This window comes from Pelophylax lessonae, assembly GCF_965119305.1.
Source record: "Pelophylax lessonae genome assembly, chromosome: 4".
Classification (NCBI taxonomy): Eukaryota; Metazoa; Chordata; class Amphibia; order Anura; family Ranidae; genus Pelophylax; species Pelophylax lessonae.
This window is the reverse complement of record NC_138771.1, coordinates 642,606,818-642,627,653: the sequence shown is the minus strand read 5'-3', so window position 1 is coordinate 642,627,653 and position 20,836 is coordinate 642,606,818. Positions and strand designations below refer to the sequence as shown.

The 20,836-nt window shown below is 43.3% G+C and overlaps 1 protein-coding gene across 1 annotated transcript; it reads right to left on the bottom strand.

Moving 5' to 3' along the window:
• Window positions 1–13,483: 13,483 nt before the first annotated feature.
• LOC309552924 (olfactory receptor 11L1-like) lies at window positions 13,484–14,419 on the bottom strand (the record flags this gene model as incomplete). The annotated part of the gene is made up of 1 exon (XM_082253831.1): window positions 13,484–14,419. The coding sequence occupies one exon, from the start codon at window positions 14,417–14,419 to the stop codon at window positions 13,484–13,486; it is 936 nt and encodes a 311-aa protein (XP_082109957.1).
• Between the last annotated feature and the right edge of the window lie 6,417 nt (window positions 14,420–20,836).

Sequence of the window (20,836 nt, the reverse complement as noted above, 5' to 3'; positions counted from 1 at the left end):
TAACTATAGATATCCAATTATAAATCAACCGCTGGCCAGGGGATTCAAACCCACAAAACTGCAATTAGCAAGGCTGGTGTTCTACCAGCTATGCCACCATCAAGCAGGCTAGCTAGCTAGCTAGCTAACTAACTAACTCCTATCTCACCCTACACACAGTGGATGAGATAAAAGTTAGGGAGAGTGTGTCCAGCTTAAACAGGCTTAATGGTGGTGTAGAAGGTAGAATACCAGGCTTGCAATGACACAATCCCCCAGCCAGCAGGTGGTTTATTGAGGTCAGAGTATATGATAATTCAGGAATTCAAAGTTCTAGCAAAGAAGCCCATGTTTTGAACTCAAAGCTCATCCCTATCACTGACTAATGGCAAATCACCAGGCCCAGATGGATTTTCTAATGAAAACTTTAAGATGTTTAACACAACTCTAGCACACCACCTGCAGAAAGTGTTTACCAAAGCTATCCTCACCTCCACATTTCCTGAGGAGTTGCTGAGAGCTCATGTCTTCACAATGCCCAAGCCAGGGAAAGATCCCAGCACCCCAGCTCAATTTAGACCAATTTTGCTCTTGAACACTGATATCAAAGTGTATGCCAAGTTACTAGCCAAGCGCCTTACAGACATCATTCCTTCCCTAGTACAAATAGACCAGATGAGATGTGTTAGAGAGCGGCAGACCTCAGATGCCACCAGAAGGATTCTGAATATTATACATTATGCTGAAAAGACCCAAATGCCTTCTCTGCTGCGTTCTATAGATGCGGAGAAGGCGTTCGACAGTGTCTATTGGCAATATATGTCAATGGTTCTATTTAGCTTGGATCCAAAGACAATATTCTATCTGCAATTCAAGCACTGTATTCATCCCCAACTGCTCAGGTTTACACGTCAGGTCTACTATTCAAAAGGTTTGACATTTCCAATGGGACTCGACAGAGATGTTCCCTCACCCCAACCATTTTTAACGTAACGATTGAATCCCTAGCAGAAGCGATTTGCTCTAACCCTCTCCATACTGGCTTTAAGTTCTGCTCCGTTTCCCATGTCATAAACCTATTTGCAGACAATGTAATTCTGCTCCTGACCAAACCAGCTACATAACTGCCACTCACTCACCAGATATTATCTCACATCAGTTATATATCCTACTATAAAGTAAACTTCACAAAATCCCTCATTTTAGACTTGAGAGTACTGTTGAAGACCAAACGGTCGCTCCAAAGCACATTATCTTATACATGGAGCATGCATGGAATATCTTACCTAGGCATTACATTAACGGCCTCCCCCTCATCTCTTGCCATCACTAACCTTAAGCCCTTGATTCACAAACTCGAAACTCAATTAAAAAATATATCAAAACATGAGCTCTCTTGGTCAGGGAGGCTGGCAGTCTACTAGATCACGATACTACTCCATTTTCCCTATCTATTTCAGGTACTACCTGTTATACCTGAAGGGTTTCACATGTACTGTTATTTTAAGGCTGGCTCCACCCAGGAGTGATGACAAGGGTCAAGGGGCAGAGTGGCCATCTTAGAGACATGTAAGGGATGCATTGATATACAGAGCTGTCCTGTAATGCATGTTGGAGTGTACAGTGAGTCCTGAATAAATATCCGTTGTTCCAGATCAGAGTCATGTGTCTCTCACAACACGGAGAATATAAAAGTGTCAACGAGGATGGGATTTACAAGGTTACTATCCGTGTGAGAAAAGAAAAGAAGAAAAAAAACTCTGGATTGTCAGCTGGATACAAACACCCACAGAGCCCAGCAGGAAAATGTCATTGATCAGGACATTAAGTGAATTTGATGGAGAACAGACATGCTGGAGTTCCTGGATTGAGAGACCGGAACAGTATTTTTGTGCAAATGCCATCCCAGGCGACAGGCAAGTAGCAGTAATTCTGACACTGGTTGGTGCTAGGACATATGACACTCTTAGGGATCTCCTTTTCCCTGAAAAACCAGCAACTAAGACTTTTGCAGAGCTCCTGACACTGTTAGGAAATCAATTCCAGCCTAAACCACTAGAGATTGCCGAGAAATTCCAGGTTCTATCAGCGGCAGCAACAGCCGGGGGAAGATATTAAGGCTTATGTGCTTGCCCTTCGCAGACTAGCCTCAACCTGTTCTTCTGGGGAGTATTTACCAATTGCACTGAGGGATAAGTTTGTCATGGGACTAAATAGTGAGTCTAGCCAAAAGAGACTGTTAACAGAGAAAGACCTTACCCTTACAAAGGTAATTGAGATAGCTTCAGTGATGGAAATGGCTGTGAAAGATACAGAGGCTTTGAACCCCCAGAACAGAAGGGAAGAGGTTAAAGAGGAAGTTTTCAGAACAGCAGTCAAGCCAACTGCAGCAAACTGGAAGTATAGACCCTCACCAAGCCGGGAGTCAGCTTGCTACCGTTGTGGGAATACAGACCATGATCACAAAGTCTGCCGGTTTAAGGATCAGTTCTGTCATAATTGTGGTAAGGCAGGCCATCTGAAACGAGTCTGCCATAGTAAGAAGGTGTGAAATAAACAACCTCTGAACACCAGGACAAAGGCATATATGGTGGGAAGATATACATCGTCATCTGCATCAGAGGATGAGGAAGTGCTCCACAGATTGGACATACATCATATGCATTCAGCACTCTCTGCAATGACTGTAGAGGTAACCGTGGAAGGAAAGAAACTCAAGATGGATGTAGACACAGGAGCAGCAGTTTCAGTTATCACCCAGAAACAATGGAGAAAACTTCTGATCCAAACAACTGTCCGTCCAACACCAATCAAACTGCAGACATACTCAAAGCAGATACTCCACCCACTGGGTTACGTGAAAGTACAGGTATCCTACAAGGGTCAGACGAAGAGAATGCCATTATATATCCTAGAACATGGGGGACCCCCTCCTTTTGGGAGAGACTGGATTGCTCACTTTGGCATGCCAGACATCGCCATAAACCCTTGCAACACCCTGACAATCCCATCAGGAGATAAAGAGGGATGGGTGGAATCCCTGAAACAGCGATTCCCACAAGTCTTTGATAATCATTTGGGGAAAATAAAGCATGAATGTGTGAGAAACCCAACGCCCAGCCTAGGTTCTTCAAAGCTCGGACGGTACCTTTCGCGCTCCGAGCAGGTGTGGAAGCTGAACTAAGCTGGCTGGAGGAACAAGGTGTCATCTCAAAGGTAGAGAACAGCGAGTGGGCATCACCAGTTGTACCAGTAAAGAAAGCAAACGGGGACTTACGCGTTTGTGATGATTTCCGCATGGCACTAAATTCTCAACTGGAGATAGACTAGTATCCCCTACCCAGAGTAGATGACATTTTTGCCTCTCTTGCAGGAGGTCAAAAGTTCACCAAGCTTGATCTCAGGCAAGCTTATTTACAGTTTGAGGTCCACCCTTCGTCCCGCAAGTTTCTAACCATAAACACTCACAATGGACTGTATGAATACAATCGGGTGGTGTTTGGTGTAGCCTCCGCCCCCGCCCCCGCGATTTGGCAACGCAAAATGGATGAGATTTTGGCGGAGATTCCTTTCACACAGTGCCTGTTAGATGACATGCTCATCACGGGCCTGATGGACCAGGAACACAAGTGTAACGTGGAGCTTGTGTTGGCAAGACTCCAAGAGCAGGGTCTAAAAGTAAAATTACCTAAATTGGAGTTTTGTGGCCACCTTGTGGATGCAGAGGGTATACACACCACGGAAGCCAAAGTTGATGCTTTAGTAAAAGCTCCAGCCCCAACCAACGTCCAACAGCTGCGATCATACCTGGGCTTGCTGAACTATTACCACAAATTCCTGCCAGATCTAGCACACACTTTGTTCCCGTTGAACAAGCTTTTGGAGAAACACTTCAGATGGAACTGGTCGGCTACATGCCAACGTGCTTTTGAAGTTTCTAAGCGTAAGCTGTTGGCGTCACGTATGCTCGTGCACTATGACCTTCAAAGGCCTCTCACCTTGGCTTGTGATGCCTCACCCTATGATCTAGAGGCTGTACTATCTCACGTTTTACCAGATGGGTCAGAGAAACCAGTGGCATTCACCTCCAGGTCCTTGACCAAAGCAGAAAGCAATTACTCTCACATTGACAAAGAGGCTTAACGGGCAATTAAGAAGTTTCATCTTTACCTGTATGGTAGGGAATTCACCATACTGACTGATCATAAACCACTCATTCAGATCTTTAGCCCTGACAAAGGCATCTCCCAGACGACTGCGGCCTGTCTTCAACGCTATGCCCTATTCTTGGGAGCATATAGCTACAAAATCCAGTATCGCAGCCATGATGCCAATGCTAATGCGGACGCCATGTCCTGTCTGACAAGGACATTAACAGACTCTTCTCCACCAGTCATGAGTTGTCGTTACACCAGCCTGTCCTTTCTGTCTTCTGGGGAGGTAGCAGCCCATACAGCCACTGATACCTTCCTTAACACAATGCTCTCCTGGGTACGGTACGGTTGGCCTGCAACTGTCACACAGGATTATGAACCTTACTTCCGTAGGCGTCTGGAATTAACTGTGGCTGGCAACTGTGTTTTATGGGGAGACCGAGTGATCGTTCCATAGACCCTCCGGAGACACATTCTGGACTTGCTACATACTGGTCATCCTGGGAAACAAAACTGGTCATCCGCATGAAACAAAAGGTCCGAGGCTATGCGTGGTGGCCGAACCTAGACTTAGATATCAAGACATATGTGAATGCGTGTGCTGGATGTGCACAAACTGCAAGAGACCCTCCTCAAGGGTGCGTACAGCCCTGGACTTGGCCCACGGTTCCCTGGTTTTGCCTACACTTGGACTTTGCAGGCCCGATCAGAGGACACACCTTTTTGATCATTATTGATGCCCATTCAAAGTGGCCTGAGGTCATTCCTGTTACCCAGCCGACGACTAAGGCGACGATTTCCATACTGTTACATCTCGCTGCTACATTTGGATACCCCAGAGAAATTGTCACAGACAACGGTGCACAATTCACAAGCCAGGAGTTTCAGAGTTTCCTGACTGCCCACAACATCAAACACAAGTTGACCGCACCTTACCACCCGGCTACAAATGTTCAAGCAGAAAGGTTTGTACAGACCTTCAAAAGCTATTTCAAAGCTACTGTGGCTACAAGTAAACAACAGTCCCTATCACCCCAGCAGCTGGACTCCTTCCTTTCTGCTTACAGAAACACACCACATGCAACCACTGGGAAAACTCCAGCTGAACTTCTTTTGGGTCAGCAGCCATGGACTTTTTTGGACATGCTCCACCCTCACGAACACGACGAGATTCCCCGGTTTACAGCCCAGCAAAAGGTATGGGCTCGATCTTATGGCGCTTCCAACACTCGTTGGCTTCCTGCTATCGTTGCAGAGACTTTGGGACCCAAAATGTATAGGGTCTGCCTGGAAGATGGTTCCATTTGCAGACAACATGTGGACCAATTGCGTCCTCGTTTTCAGCTGCCCGAATCCCTGACATCGGCTGCACCTCCAGTGTCTCAAGGATCTGCTCCTACCGGATCAGGAGGCATTGAGACTGATGCTTGGGGGGACTCTGAACTTTTGAACTCAGCTCCAACAGAGCCCTCCAGCCCTGGTCCAGAGGTCTGTTCACCCTCTGAGCTAGGGGATCCCCTCTTGGCCCCGTCGGTGTCCATTCTGGCCAGCCCTGCTTCCTCCGGCCCAGAGTCGCTGGGTGCCCATCCTCAACGACGCTGTCGCCCTCCTGACCGGTTTCAGCTGCAAGACCGGTTACGAGACTTTCGACGGGCCCGCCGAAAGTGATCCGCTGCCATGTTCTCCCCGTAGCGTCGAAGTTGTTCTCACATGGAAGAAGCCATGTAAATATCCTGAGTTGGAGGACTGTATTGGACAAATATTAGTTACTGTTTTATGCCTGTTCTCGTTTTGGTGTGTTTTTTTTTTGTTGTTGTTTTTTTTTTATTTAGGGATGGATGGAAGGTGTTATACCTGAAGGGTTTCACACCCAGGAGTGATGACAAGGGTCAAGGGGCAGAGTGGCCATCTTAGAGACATGTAAGGGATGCATTGATATACAGAGCTGTCCTGTAATGCATGTTGGAGTGTACAGTGAGTCCTGAATAAACATCAGTTGTTCCAGATCAGAGCCCTGTGTCTCTCACAACACGGAGAATATAACACTACTTACCCCCATTCCTGCTTCCTATTTTAAATCCCCGTCGAGTTTGATTCTGCCCTAATATGTGGGGGGAGCAGGATTTGTAGATGTCTGTGACTACTATTGGGCAGTCAGGATGGATCATATCAAGTATTGGTTTAAGGAAGTTGATGGCCCACTATGGCTGGATGTGGAGACTTCCTTAGCTCCTACTGGCGACCTTATATCCCTCCTTATGAGAGTCTTTTGGAAGCCCTGGGACATCTCCACCTTATCTCCTCCTATTCAAACATCCCTAATGGCTTGGAGAATGCTACATAGCCAACACCACAATATGAGAACAAAATTGGACTATAATTACCTCCTGCACTTACTAAAAGCCTTGATTCCAATGCTCTCCACTAAACTGTTTCCCATCTCTGGTATAACATACATACAAAACTTCATACTCAATTCTAAACCCAAGAAGGTTGAAGCCTTGGTAAGTGAGTTTGATCTTCCGAAAGCTGTACACTTCACTTGCTCATGAATTATACACTTTATAATCCTTTACCCCATTCCAGAATTGCACGTACACAACAAGGCTTGGAAATTATTTAACCTCCCTGGCGGTATGATTCTTTTGGATTTTAGGTGCTGAAAGCGGTACCATTATTTTGCATGTAATTCTTGTGAATGAGCAGTCCAAACTAACTGTATACATTTATTATATATATTATATATATATATATATATATATATATATATATATATATGTATGTATACATATATTATGTATACATATATTATATATATATATATATATATATATATATATATATACGTATATACGCATATATATATATATATATATATATATATATATATATATATATATATATATATATAATGTATACAGTTGGTTTGGGCTGCTCATTCACAAGAATTACGTGTATATATATATGTGTGTGTGTGTGTATATATATATATATATATATATATATATATATATATATATATATATATATATATATATATATATATATATATATATATATAATGTATATGTGTATATATATATATATATATACGTATATATATATATATATATATATATATATATATATACTGTATATATATATATATGTATATATATATATATATATACATATATTTACATAAAAAGTACAGTAAAACTGCAGGAAAAGGCACTGGGGGGCAATGTAATGTGATTTTATTTTATTTTGAACGGTATCAGTGTGTTTGGTGCATTTTACATTTGAATTTGCCGCCGGTTCCACCCCCCGGCGGACGTCACGTCGCCGGAGACGGAAGCCGGGGCTCGCAGACGATCGGGAGGAAGCTCCGCCGCCGCACACCGCCTGCAGTCTTCGCTGGATCCCGGAGAAAAGGTAAGTAAAACCTCCTCCAGCATCCAGCGATCTTCTTAGCGCTACCCCGAGTGTGACTCGGGGTTACCGCTTTTGGCACTAAAATCTTACCCCGAGTCACACTCGGGAATACCGCTAGGAAGGTTAACTCCCCTAAACCAGTTGATAAGGGTATATCCCTTTTCTACAATATCCTACAAGATAAGCAAAAAATCAGCAAAACAGACACAATCCTAAAATGGGAAACAGACTTACATACTTCCTTTACATCAAATCAGTGTCAATCTCCCTTTAGGGAACTATACAAAGCGACGCATTGCATTAATCACAGGGTGATGCTTGAAATAATTAACAGATGGCATTATACCCCTATAGACTTGCAAATTTTTCCCCCGATAAGTCCCCTCTTTGTTGCAACAAAATAGGTCACCTGCTACACACCTTCTAGGATTGTCCCAACCTAAAAAGCTTTTGGAAGGCACATGCGCGGCTTCCGGACATGGAGGGCGCATCTTAGGTGAGCTCCGGGCACCGCTGACTCTCCGCCGTTCCGCTTAAGCTTCTGTCTGCATTCTTCTGGTCCGGAGCAGTCTTCCAGTGTTCCTGATACCCTTGGCGTCCCCATGAGCAAGATTGGGCAGCAAAAACAGGGCTATTCCGCCCCGCAGGAGTCCCGGACTGCTTCCTTACTAGGCCGCAATCCCCGGCCTCAATTTCACAGGCGGACCCGTTCTCCGCGATGGATCCCCTATTGGAAGCAGACAATAAGGCAGACCCTCCACCATCACAGGTACCGGATCGATCGACCCCTACCCCCCCCACCTCTCAGCAGATCTTAACCCCTGACATACTGGATGCCAAATTGCAAGTTCTCTTGGTGCAGATTACCCGCAACATAGCTGCTGAGGTGGGCAAGTTGTCGGTGGAATTAAGGGGGGAGATTGCGCATATAGGGGAACGCACATACACCTTAGAGACCAAATTTGATGAACTGGTGGATTATGTGCACGTATTAGAGGAGGAACATTCCTATTTGAAGCATTTGGTCTCTCAACTGCAGCTGCAGCAAGAAGATCTTGAGAATCGGGAGAGGCGTCAGAATTTACGCTTCAGGGGCATCCCTGAAACAGTGGGGGATAACAACCTGCACTCTTTTTTGTTGGGCCTCTTTAATCATTTGACCCCCAACATTGTGGACATTGATTGGAGACTGGATAAGGCTCACAGATCCCTGGGCCCCAAACCACCCTCTGGAGGAAGACCCCGTGATGTGATTGTCCAGTTCCACTGTTATGATAGTAAGGAGGCCCTCAATCTGGCGACCCGCAATAAGACCCAGGTGGAATATAAGGGAGCAAAAATACAAATTTTTAATGACCTCTCCCCCATCACTTTGAATAAGCGGAGGGCCCTCCACGTGGTGACATTACATCTGCAGAAACACAGGGTTCCTTATTACTGGTGGTCACCAAGGATGGTGTTCAGCATGCCATGCGAGAAATGCACGAGGCAGAGTCCTTTATTAGAGGCCTAGGGCTTCCACTGCTTCCAGAAGAGGACCTGCTAGCCCAACAGCACCCTCCAAGCTGTCCGCTTCCAGCAACTCCTGCTCGCATCTGGACCCCGGCCAAGACACCACAACGCAGGCCCTACGCTACTCCTCAGCGCCAGAAGCCCTCCAGATTCCCACCCTGAAGTCCATGAAGGGTCTACACGGTGTTCTGTTTTTTCTGGTTACTCCGGTTTCCTGGGGACGGACTGATCGGAAGCTGGCTGCCATGCAGGTGACTTTCCTGGACCGGCCCGGCTAGGCTGGTAAAGTTTTTCCCCCCGATGGGGCATTTGTTTTCCCAGTTTTTGAAGCCTAGTTGGTTTTTATTTTTACTTTAGCTGGAGAGTTGACGGGATGCCCACCCCTGTTGGAGTACTGTATCCTGGAGGCTCCCGTGTCGCCCTCTTTGCCCATGGGCTTTGCCCTGGGCTCCCTGGGATTCTATAATCCTTCAGGGTTCCTTCTGAAGATTCTGAATAGATACTGTTTCTCTATTCATTTGTTTTTTCCTTTTGTATTTTTATATGTTTTTTTCTATTGTGTTGGACCTTTTTTGTCCTTGGTCCGACGTTTTTATGTTACACGCATGAATTGGTGCCTCTGTGTTCTATCTCTGGATGGAGTACAGACTGCATCGAGGTGTTTTAATGAGGTAGTTATTGAGGGTTATGATACAATAGGAGGTAGTTTTACACATGCATACGATCTACGTTTGGGACTTGTTATGCCATGGCTTTAAGGTTTATGTCATATAATGTTAAAGGTTTGAACTCGGTTTAGAAGCGTTGGCTGGCGCTAAAGGCTTTCCGGTCCTCCGGGGGCGGACGTGATTTTGGTGTAGACACACTTCCGTCCTGGCGGATCATTCAAGTTTGCAGCAAGATATTTTCCCACGGCTTATGTTGCCTCTGAGAGGACGGGTAAAGCTGGGGTTGCCATTTTAATTCGGAAGTCTTGTCCCATCGGGGTCCGTCATTCGCTCCTGGATCCTCATGGGAGATACATAGCCTTGGTCTGTGATTATCTATCTACGTCCTTTACCCTTATTATCATCTATGGCCCTAATGATGGTCAATTGGCTTTTTTGGATAAGACCCTTTCGGCCACCTCTCATTTTTCCCAGCCCTTTATGGTGGTTGGGGGTGATTTCAATCTTATCATGTCCCCATATAGGGATAGGCAGTCCATGAGTCAAGACACCCCTTCCCGTAGGCAGCTGAGTCAGACTAAATCTTTCCACAGGTGTATTCGTTCATTCAGGCTTTTTGACTCTTGGCGTATTAAGCACCCTACACATAGACAATATTCTTTTTACTCAGCCGCCCACAAGGTGCATTCGAGGTTAGATCATTTTTTTATTTCGGCTCCGCTCATTTCATGCATGGTTCAGTCAGAGATCCTTCCCATCTCCTGGTCTGACCATGCTCCCATTACTTTTGATGTCTCCATGGTGGGGGCCCCACCTAGGGCCTGCTATTGGAGCTTGAATGATAGACTCCTTCAGATCCCGGAAGTCCGGGATCGGTTGGAGGAAGGTATGCGGGAATATTTTGCACTCAATGAGGGTTCTGTGTCTGAGGTGTCTACTGTATGGGAGGCTCATGAAGCCTTCTTCAGGGGCACATGCATTTTGGAGGGCTCTCGTCTGAAGAAAGATGCTGAGAGAGAGCCCAGCTCACTCCTGGCTGATCTTAGGGTGGCCGAGGAGCGTTTGCAGGCTTCCCCGTCCTTGGCAGGACTTAGGAAGGTGGTTAGTCTCCGAGACCGTATCAAGGCTCTGTATATGTCCAAGATGGTTAAATCCCTGATGTGGGCTCCGCAGAGATTTTATGAGTATTCTAATAAACCCCACAGGATGTTAGTTAATAGGCTTAAACCCAAACCTTTTCAATCAGTTCCTGACCTTCTGCTCCAGCCTGATGGTAGCCCCACTCATTGCCCCTATACCATGGCCGAGGTATTTGGTAAATTCTATAGCAACCTTTATAATTGTTTGACTCCTGAGAATTGCTTCCATTTTTCTGCTGACAAGTCCGAGAGCTTTTTTCAGGACCTAGATATTCCCAGTCTCTCTACAGCCGATTTAGATAAACTGAATGCTGATATTTCCATGGATGAGTTGGCTGATACGATTAAGGATCTGCCTTCTCGAAAAGCTCCGGGGCCGGATGGACTCCGGGGCCGAAAGCTCTGTTTGTGGGAAAAAAGGACGTCAATTTTGTTTAGGTACATTGTCGCACGACCGCGCAATTTTCCGTTAAAGTGATGCAGTGCCGAATTGCAAAATAGGCCCTGGTCAGGAAGGGGGTAAAATCTTTCGGGGCTTAAGTGGTTAAATACTTTTTTCAAATCTGTGTATACAAAGGATCATGGGGGAGCTAATGTCTAAAGTATGGTTGATACTGACATAGCCACAAATAGTTCAGAAATGTTTAGACAGACTAAAGGTGAATTAAGCACCTCGAGCAGATGGCATCCACCCATGGTCTCCCTGGATCACACACGATTTCTGAGGTTTTGGCTTTAGAGGACTTGATGGGACAACCATCTCCCTTGATGATGGCCTGAATGTTTGCTCACTGAGATCTAAATATTGTTTGTTACCAAAATATACTGGCTATCCTTGAGTGGAAGGGAATTTCCACCATGGGCCTCCTTTCTACTAACACTAATTGTTCAACACTGCAGCCATGAGTTATGGTTGGCTTGGTTCCTCTATATGCTCCAGTGTCCACCCAGGGAGACTCTTATGCATTTATATTCATACTCTAGTCAAGAGAAACCTATTCATTGTTGATTTGCCCGTTGTGTGCCCTAAAGAAGTAGACCAGCGAAATGCGCTGGCACACAGGGGTTCCCTTAAATCATGCAACAATTACAAGTCTTGTAAAGTATTGGGACTGTTATGACCCGGTTCTGCGATACATTTGAACATATGTTTTTTAGCTAATTTTTTATCTGTATAATTCTCTATTTTTATCATTGTGTATAAATAAAAGATGGATTTTATATAAAAAGAATTGTAGTCCAACTTGCCTTTAAAGTCAGACCTAGTGGTTTTTCTTTTCTTTTGTTTTTAAATATACTTACGGATATGGCATGGGAGTGGTTCTAATAACTGACATAATATAACTGGATACTAACATTTAAAAGTGAAGTTGATCCAGGCAATATCTGATTGCCTCCTGGGGGATCAGGAAGGATTTTTTTCCTCCACTGGAGCAAATTGGATCATGTTTTATTGGGGCTTTTTGCTTTCCTTTGTATCAACTGTAGGTAATGAAAAGTGTATATGGAAGTTTTCTATTTGTATGTGTTTTTTTGTTTGTTTTTTTTTTTTTTTTATTGAACTGGATTGACTATACTAACTATGGTTGATTTAATAAAGGCAAATAGGATGTTCACTTTGCAAGTGAATTTTCCTCGGAGCTTAGTGAATGAGGTGTAATTTGCAAAGAATACCCAATGGAGTGCTAACAAATAATAAAAAATAAATTCCACGTGATTGGATAATGGAAGTCAACAGAGCTTCACTTTATTTACTAAACTATGGGGAAAATGTGCTTGCAAAGTGCAACTTCCCTTGAAAAGTTAACAGTATATTTACCTTAGTTAGTAAAACCCATCATATCACAGCAAATCCCATGGATAACCAAGAAGCAACAGGTTTTTTTTTGCAATCCTAGGAAAATAAACCTCATATATATGATGCAGTGATTTGTAAAAAATACACAATACGTCCCCTTAGAATTTGTGCTGTAAGGAATTAATAATTGCAGTCAATGAAAATCCTGTGTTATAATATTCTAATGGCTTGTATAGGAACTTACTGGACATTTGGCTATTACAGTATTTGGAGCTTGCTACAAAATCTGCATTTTCAGCAGCTGCTGATCTGATCTACTGCAGATGTTGTTATAGCTGTTAACTTAATGTATTTCAGTCAGGATGTTTTAAGGCATACACCATACAGCATCTAAGGTCTAGACCAGGGTTTCTCAACCAGGGTTCCATGGAACCCTAGGGTTCCTCCTGAGGTTGCCAGGGGTTCCTTGAGCAATGGGAAATTTCTGCCTCTCATAAGTTTCCAATGACACCATTGTTCCTTTTAGCTATCTGTAAGGGGGTAATTCTTCCCAATGATGACAAGAGTAAAGAGCGTTCTTCCCACTGACTGTCACACTAATATGTCCATGAGTTGTAAATTTTACATTTTTAGCAGGGGTTCCCCGAGACCATAAATGTATTTCAAGGGTTCCTCTGTGTTGAAAGGGTTGAGAAAGGCTGCTCTAGACCATGGTAAATATAGCTTAATTTTCCAGGATGACCAACTTTGATCTAACATATGCAGGCAACAATAAATCAATTTGCATTCTTTCAAAAGAAGAAAAGCATTTTCACAATGTCAATATTTACAGCTTCTTTTACACACAGATAGGTATTTCTTTACGACTGATTTAATTACTTGGTTCCTCAAGCTGTATATGATAGGGTTCAACAATGGTGTGACCACAGTGTACATCAGGGACACCACCTTGTTCATATTTAAAGACTGTCCTCTTGAGGGAACCACATACATGACAAACAGTGCCCCAAAGTAGGTAAATACAACGGCCAGATGGGAGCTACAGGTGGAGAAGGTCTTCTGCCTCCCGGTGGATGAGGTTATCTTTAAGATGGTCAGAAAAATATACACATAGGTGACAGTAATAAACCCAAATGGCATAATTGTCATGAGAATAGAAAATATAAGCACATCAAATTTAACAATGGAAACGTCTGAACAAGACAATTCAAGTAGGGGGCCAAGGTCACAGAAAAAGTGATCAATCACATTAGGGCCACAGAACCACAAAGTTTGTATTAGGAAAACTGTGAGGAGTGTTATGGCAAACCCTAATGACCAGCAAGCCACAACCAGATAATAACACAGTTTAAGGTCCATGATTGTGTTGTAATGCAATGGCTTACATATGGCAAGATAGCGGTCATAGGACATGGCAGAGAGGAGAAGACACTCTGTGGTTACCAGAGAACCATAAAGGTAAAACTGAGCAATACAGCTTCCAAGAAATGCAATGCCACCCTCTGATAATATTATACGGAGCATGTTTGGAACAACGTTTGAAGTCAGGAGCACGTCTGAAAAGGACAAGTGACCAAGAAAGAAGAACATAGGAGACCGAAGATGATTACTGGTCAACACCAGCAGAATAATAACCACATTTCCAGTTATAGTCACTATGTAAATTAGGAGAAACCAAAAGAAAACTAAAAACTTGAAATTGTGAATGTTTTCAAAGCCAAGGAGCAATATTTTATTTATGTTTGTCCCATTCATAGTTCATACTATTGAAAAAAAAATAATAGAATTGTATTATTCCTAAAATTCACTAAATATGTGTAATTTTATGGAAGTATAACAACTAACAGAGTTTTAATTTTGAAAAACATTTCATGAAAAAGTAGGCAAGATACCAGTAACACCCCCTCATTAACCTCTTCACGTTGGCGCCTCATGGGTCATAAGGAGGTTTAGGATGCCGGGAGGTGGAGCATGGCCTTAAAATCATGTGACTGCCGTGATTGGCTGTCACAGCAGTTACGTGATTCGAAAACTCCTGATCGCATGGTGCAATCGGGAACTTTTGGTTAGACCCCGGTCACTGTCTCAGGAGTGCGCAGGGAGCACGCTCTCGGCACAGGGCTTTCAAACTCAGTTCATGCAAATATGCAGCCTCTCGGCGCTAAGGCCCAGGCATCAAGAGACAGAATTATGATGTGCGGTTGGTGCCAAGGGGTTAAAATCGCATAGAGTCTTCAATATGTTTTTTTTTTCAAACAATAGTTTAATGGGCAAGATATAAGAGACAAAAACAAAAGGAAGACAAAGAATCAAGGAATGGGTATACAGAGTTCAAAAAAGAATGCAATATCCAATTTGTATAACATAATATATTTTGTGACATTGAAATGCAAAGAATAACAGATTGCACATATTATGTATAATTTCAGAGCAACTGTCCAAGTGTCAACACTATATCATACATAGTGGAGTTTAGAGGAAGGTAGAAGCACAGATGTGCATGTTTATGGTAGTAAAGTTCAAGAATTTGTTTGGGGACAAGTTATGCCAGATTTTTGTAGTAAGTTGCAACCATATGTAGTGTCATACAAAGGTTTGGCCTCTGGGACTCAGAAATGATCTGCATCCATAGGTCTCGAAAGGGTAAGGCCGATATTGTAAGGTATATGTTGCAGTTATATGATATTGGACTATAGGGACTTATAATTTGTATGACAAAAAGTTGCTGTGAGGTAAATAGGTAGTACTTTTTGGGTAGGTATATTTGGGTGGGTATTACTAAAATAAGGAGTATATGGTGGTGGTAATAGGAGTCAGAATGAGTTGCAGAGGAAGGTAGGGCAGAGGGCCAGAAAGGGAGAGAGTGAGAGGACAAGGATGGATAGAGGGGTGAGAGAAATAAAAATAAAATGAGGGTGGGGAAAATACCAAAAAACATCCAAAAAGTGTTATTGTTGGTAAGCTGCATATGAAGGTGACACATGATGCCAGATATGGTCAATTATATATTGATACAGTGGGTATGGAAAGTATTCAGACCCCCTTAAATTTTTCACTCTTTGTTATATTGCAGCCATTTGCTAAAATCATTTAGGTTCATTCTTCTTCCTCATGAATGTACACATAGCACCCCATACTGACAGAAAAACACAGAATTGTTGACATTGTTGCAGATTTATTAAAAAAGAAAAACTGAAATATCACATGGTCCTAAGTATTCAGACCCTTTGATCAGTATTTAGTAGAAGCCCCCTTTTGATCTAATACAGCCAGGAGTCTTTTTGGGAAAGATGCAACAAGTCTTTCACACCTGGATTTGGGGATCCTCTGCCATTCCTCCTTGCAGATCCTCTCCAGTTCTGTCAGGTTGGATGGTAAACGTTGGTGGACAGCCATTTTTAGGTCTCTCCAGAGATGCTCAATTGGGTTTAAGTCAGGGCTCTGGCAGGGCCATTCAAGAACAGTCACGGAGTTGTTGTGAAGCCACTCCTTCGTTATTTTAGCTGTATGCTTAGGATCATTGTCTTGTTGGAAGGTAAACCTTCGGCCCAGTCTGAGGTCCAGAGCACTCTGGAGAAGGTTTTTGTCCAGGATATCCCTGTACTTGGCCGCATTCATCTTTCCCTCGATTGCAACCAGTCGTCCTGTCCCTGCAGCTGAAAAACACCCCCACAGCATGATGCTGCCACCACCATGCTTCACTGTTGGGACTGTATTGGACAGGTGATTAGCAGTGCCTGGTTTTCTCCACACATACCGCTTAGAATTAAGGCCAAAAAGTTCTATTTTGGTCTCATCAGACCAGAGAATCTTATTTCTCACCATCTTGGAGTCCTTCAGGTGTTTTTTAGCAAACTCCATGCGGGCTTTCATGTGTCTTACACTGAGGAGAGGCTTCCGTCGGACCACTCTGCCATAAAGCCCCGACTGGTGGAGGGCTGCAGTGATGGTTGACTTTCTACAACTTTCTCCCATCTCCTGACTGCATCTCTGGAGCTCAGCCACAGTGATCTTTGGGTTCTTCTTTACCTCTCTCACCAAGGCTCTTCTCCCCCGATAGCTCAGTTTGGCCAGACGGCCAGCTCTAGGAAGGGTTCTGGTCGTCCCAAACGTCTTCCATTTGAGGATTATGGAGGCCACTGTGCTCTTAGGAACCTTAAGTGCAGCAGAAATCTTTTTGTAACCTTGGCCAGATCTGTGCCTTGCCACAATTCTGTCTCTGAGCTCTTCAGGCAGTTCCTTTGACCTCATGATTCTCATTTGCTCTGACATGCATTGTGATCTGGAAGGTCTTATATAGACAGGTGTGTGGCTTTCCTAATCAAGTCCAATCAGTATAATCAAACACAGCTGGACTCAAATGAAGGTGTAGAACCATCTCAAGGATGATCAGAAGAAATGGAAAGCACCTGAGTTAAATATGAGTGTCACAGCAAAGGATCTGAATACTTAGGACCATGTGATATTTCAGTTTTTCTTTTTTAATAAATCTGAAACAATGTCAACAATTCTGTGTTTTTCTGTCAGTATGGGGTGCTATGTGTACATCATGAGGAAGAAGAATGAACTTAAATGATTTTAGCAAATGGCTGCAATATAACAAAGAGTGAAAAATTTAAGGGGGTCTGAATACTTTCCGTACCCACTGTATATAAAAGGGAAAACAATCTTTTAAGGATTCAGGAGGTAGGGTCTATTGTCCGGCTTGTCAGTGTAGGTCAGGCTTTATGGGGGATTGTTCATTACCCAAAAACATGTTAAAGGATAAGTCCACCCAAAAACTAAAATCCCTGCATCTATAGATCTCCACATTCTAACACTAACCTATCTAGCCCTTGAAAGAAGAAATCAGTATACTTACTTTTTTTTTAAGCCGATCTGAATAAGAATAAAGCTGCATTCACTTTGAATGCCTAACCACGTGCAAATAAAATACTGACGTTTTGACAGTGAATGTAATAACATAAGATCATTATTTTTCTAACTTACCAATATTATATTTTAAGGTTTCCTTGTTATATATTTAGAAGCTGCATTCAATTCGTTGTATAATAGCATTTATGGTGGGAAGACAGAAAGAAATACAGAGAGGGGTAGATCAAAATAATCAGGTAGGTTGAATAGATAGATACAGTAGCTAGATAGATAGACAGACAGATAGACAGACAGACAGACAGACAGACAGACAGACAGACAGATAGACAGATAGACAGATAGATAGATAGATAGATAGATAGATAGATAGATAGACAGACAGACAGACAGACAGACAGACAGACAGACAGACAGACAGACAGACAGACAGACAGACAGACAGACAGACAGACAGACAGACAGATAGATAGATAGATAGATAGATAGATAGATAGATAGATAGATAGATAGATAGATAGATAGATAGATAGATAGATACCTTACTCTTTCATGGACTGAGAGTTCCATGCACTAATTTCCATATTCATTGGAGCCATATATACACAATTGAGAATTCTCTATGGAAGAACATTTTGCTGTGATAGTAAATAATTAGTGCTCAATAATTTTATTCACAAGGTACCTTCATCCCATAGCAAAATGAGTACATATACTGCAGGCAATCAAGCCAAATGACTAGGATAGGGGAAGGGGAAGGTGGCAGGATAGAGACGGTATATGGGGCATGTGGGAATTTAATGGTACCATATATAAACATAAACAGGTAAATAAAATCAAAAAGTATTTATTACACAAACAATTTGTATTATACATTGTTTGTGTATTTAATACGTTTTAGTTGTATTTACCTGTTTATGGTTGTTTATGATACAATTCAATTCTCACATGCCCCATATCCCATCCCTATCTTGCCACCTTCCCCTTCCTCTATAGTCATTTGGCTTGATTGACTATATGTACTCATTTTTCTGTGATAAGTAATCCCCAGAAAACAGTATCAGTGAAAATATGTGTTGTATAAGCCCCCGTTCACACTGGGGCGACCTGTGAGGCGACCTGGTCGCCTCACAGGTCGCCGCAGGTCGCCTCCCATAGGGAAGCTGCGGACCCGTTCTGATAGGAGCGACACAAGTCGCTCCGACTCAGAAAAAGGGTCCGGAGCTTCTTTGGGGCGACCAGGAGGCGACCGCCATAGACTTCAATGTTACGAAGTCCGTGGCGGCCGCTCCGAGGTAGCGGCGCGCTGCTCGCACCGCGACCTCGGAGGTCGCGGTGCGAAGTAGCGTCGCCCCAGTGTGAATGGGGGCTTACTCTACCAGGCTTCCCATTTGGTGATCTCTGGTTACTTTTGTTGTGAGTTCATATTTCAAGTAGAAAACAAAAATAAACATTTCAAAAAGTATCAAGAAACACAAGACAAGTTGACTTTTAAACAGACTTAGTGAGTAAGAACTAGTGTAATTATTCTAAGAACCTAGCTGTTCTAACAGCCTAAGCCAGGCATGTCCAACCTGCGGCCCGGGGGCCACATGCGACCCGGAACCCCAGGCAATGCGGCCCACTGCCCCCTGACAATTTATTTTTTTGCTGGGGAGGAAGGAAGTTGGGTCGGGGGCATGGCCACAGCGGCTTCCAACTAACGGTAGGCAGAGGCTGCCTCGGTGGGGAGGGGTGGGAGGCGAGCATGTGCAGTGTTTCTGACTCCTACCACCATGACCATTTCAAATCACTGAAGTGGTCATGGTGGTTAGAGTGTTCCTTTAATATCTCTCAGAAGAAGTAAACCTCTGTATAATGATTCCATTTAATTTGATCATCCTCTAGATGTGTTAAATTAGTTAGGGGGGTGCGGCGGCGCAATAAGGGCGCGGCGGCATTTTATTACTTATAAACCTTAACTTTAGTATATTTTTATATGCGGCCCAAGAAAATTTCTCTACACTCAAAGTGGCCCAGAGAAGCCAAAAGGTTAGACACCCATGGCTTAAGCACTTGACCTCCGGAAGATTTAACCCTCCCCCCACCCCCCTTTTCTTAACCAGGCCATTTTTTGCAATACGGCACTGTGTTTCTTTTGGTGGCATTTGATCACCTCTGTGTTTTTTTATTTTGTGCTATAAACTATTTTGAACAAAAAAACATTTTTTTACTTTCTGCTATAAAACATATCCAACACAAAAAAATGTAGAAAAATGTCTTCATCAGTTTAGGCCAATATGTATTCTGCTACATATTTTTGGTAAAAAAAAAAATAAGCGTGTATTGATTGGTTTGCGCAAAAGGTATAGCGTTTACAAACTATGGGATATTTTTTTTAATTTATTTATTTATTTATTTTACTAGTAATGTCAGTGATCAGCTACTTATAGTGGGACTGTGATATTGCAGCGGATAATTTGGACACTAACTGACACTTTTTAAACTTTTTGGGAACCAGTGACACTAATACAGTGATCATTGCAAAAAAATATGCACTGTCACTGTACTAATGACACTGGCTGGGAAGGGGTTAACTTTAGGGGTGATCAAAGGCTCAACTGTGTGCCTGGATAGTGATTTTGTTTAATGTGGGAGGTGCTTTTACAAAGGAAAAGCATATATCTGTGTCCCTGCTTAGCAGGAACACAGGATCCATGCCTTCCCTACTGACAGAATGGCGATCTGCCGTGTTTACAAGGGCAGATTGCCGTTCTGCCTGTGTACTAAACAATCAGTGTTTGCCATCGGGCATCAAGTTCATAGTACCCACTGCTGGCTTCCACTGTGTGTGATTACAGTGGGAGCAAGCTGCCGGTAGCGCACATGAACGTGCCCTACCCGGAAGAGCCAGATTGCGTATATGCACGTGATCAGGCACACAGCTGCCACCCTGTAGCAATACAACTGCTACAGGGTGGTCAGCAAGTGGCTTTAATCATCCAGGGTAAAATAACAGCATTTTTGCCCCAGACTCACTGATACTCAACTTGCTAGTGTTGCTCCTTCCCCAGGCACAGCCAACTACAATATCTGTTGCTTTCAGGTATGGTGATTTTCTTACAGTTCTTGGATCTAGCAGCCAATTGCTGGGTGGGTACAGCGTCACGTGACATAGTCAGTGATGTCAGTGCTCCCCTTGCACAAAAAAACAGGCAGGCAACACTGTGGATTACAGTCCTACAATGGAAGAAGGAGCACCAGGGGTGTGCTCAGAGGTTGGAGGGGCCCTTTAAAAAACATTGTTACTTTGTCCTGTAT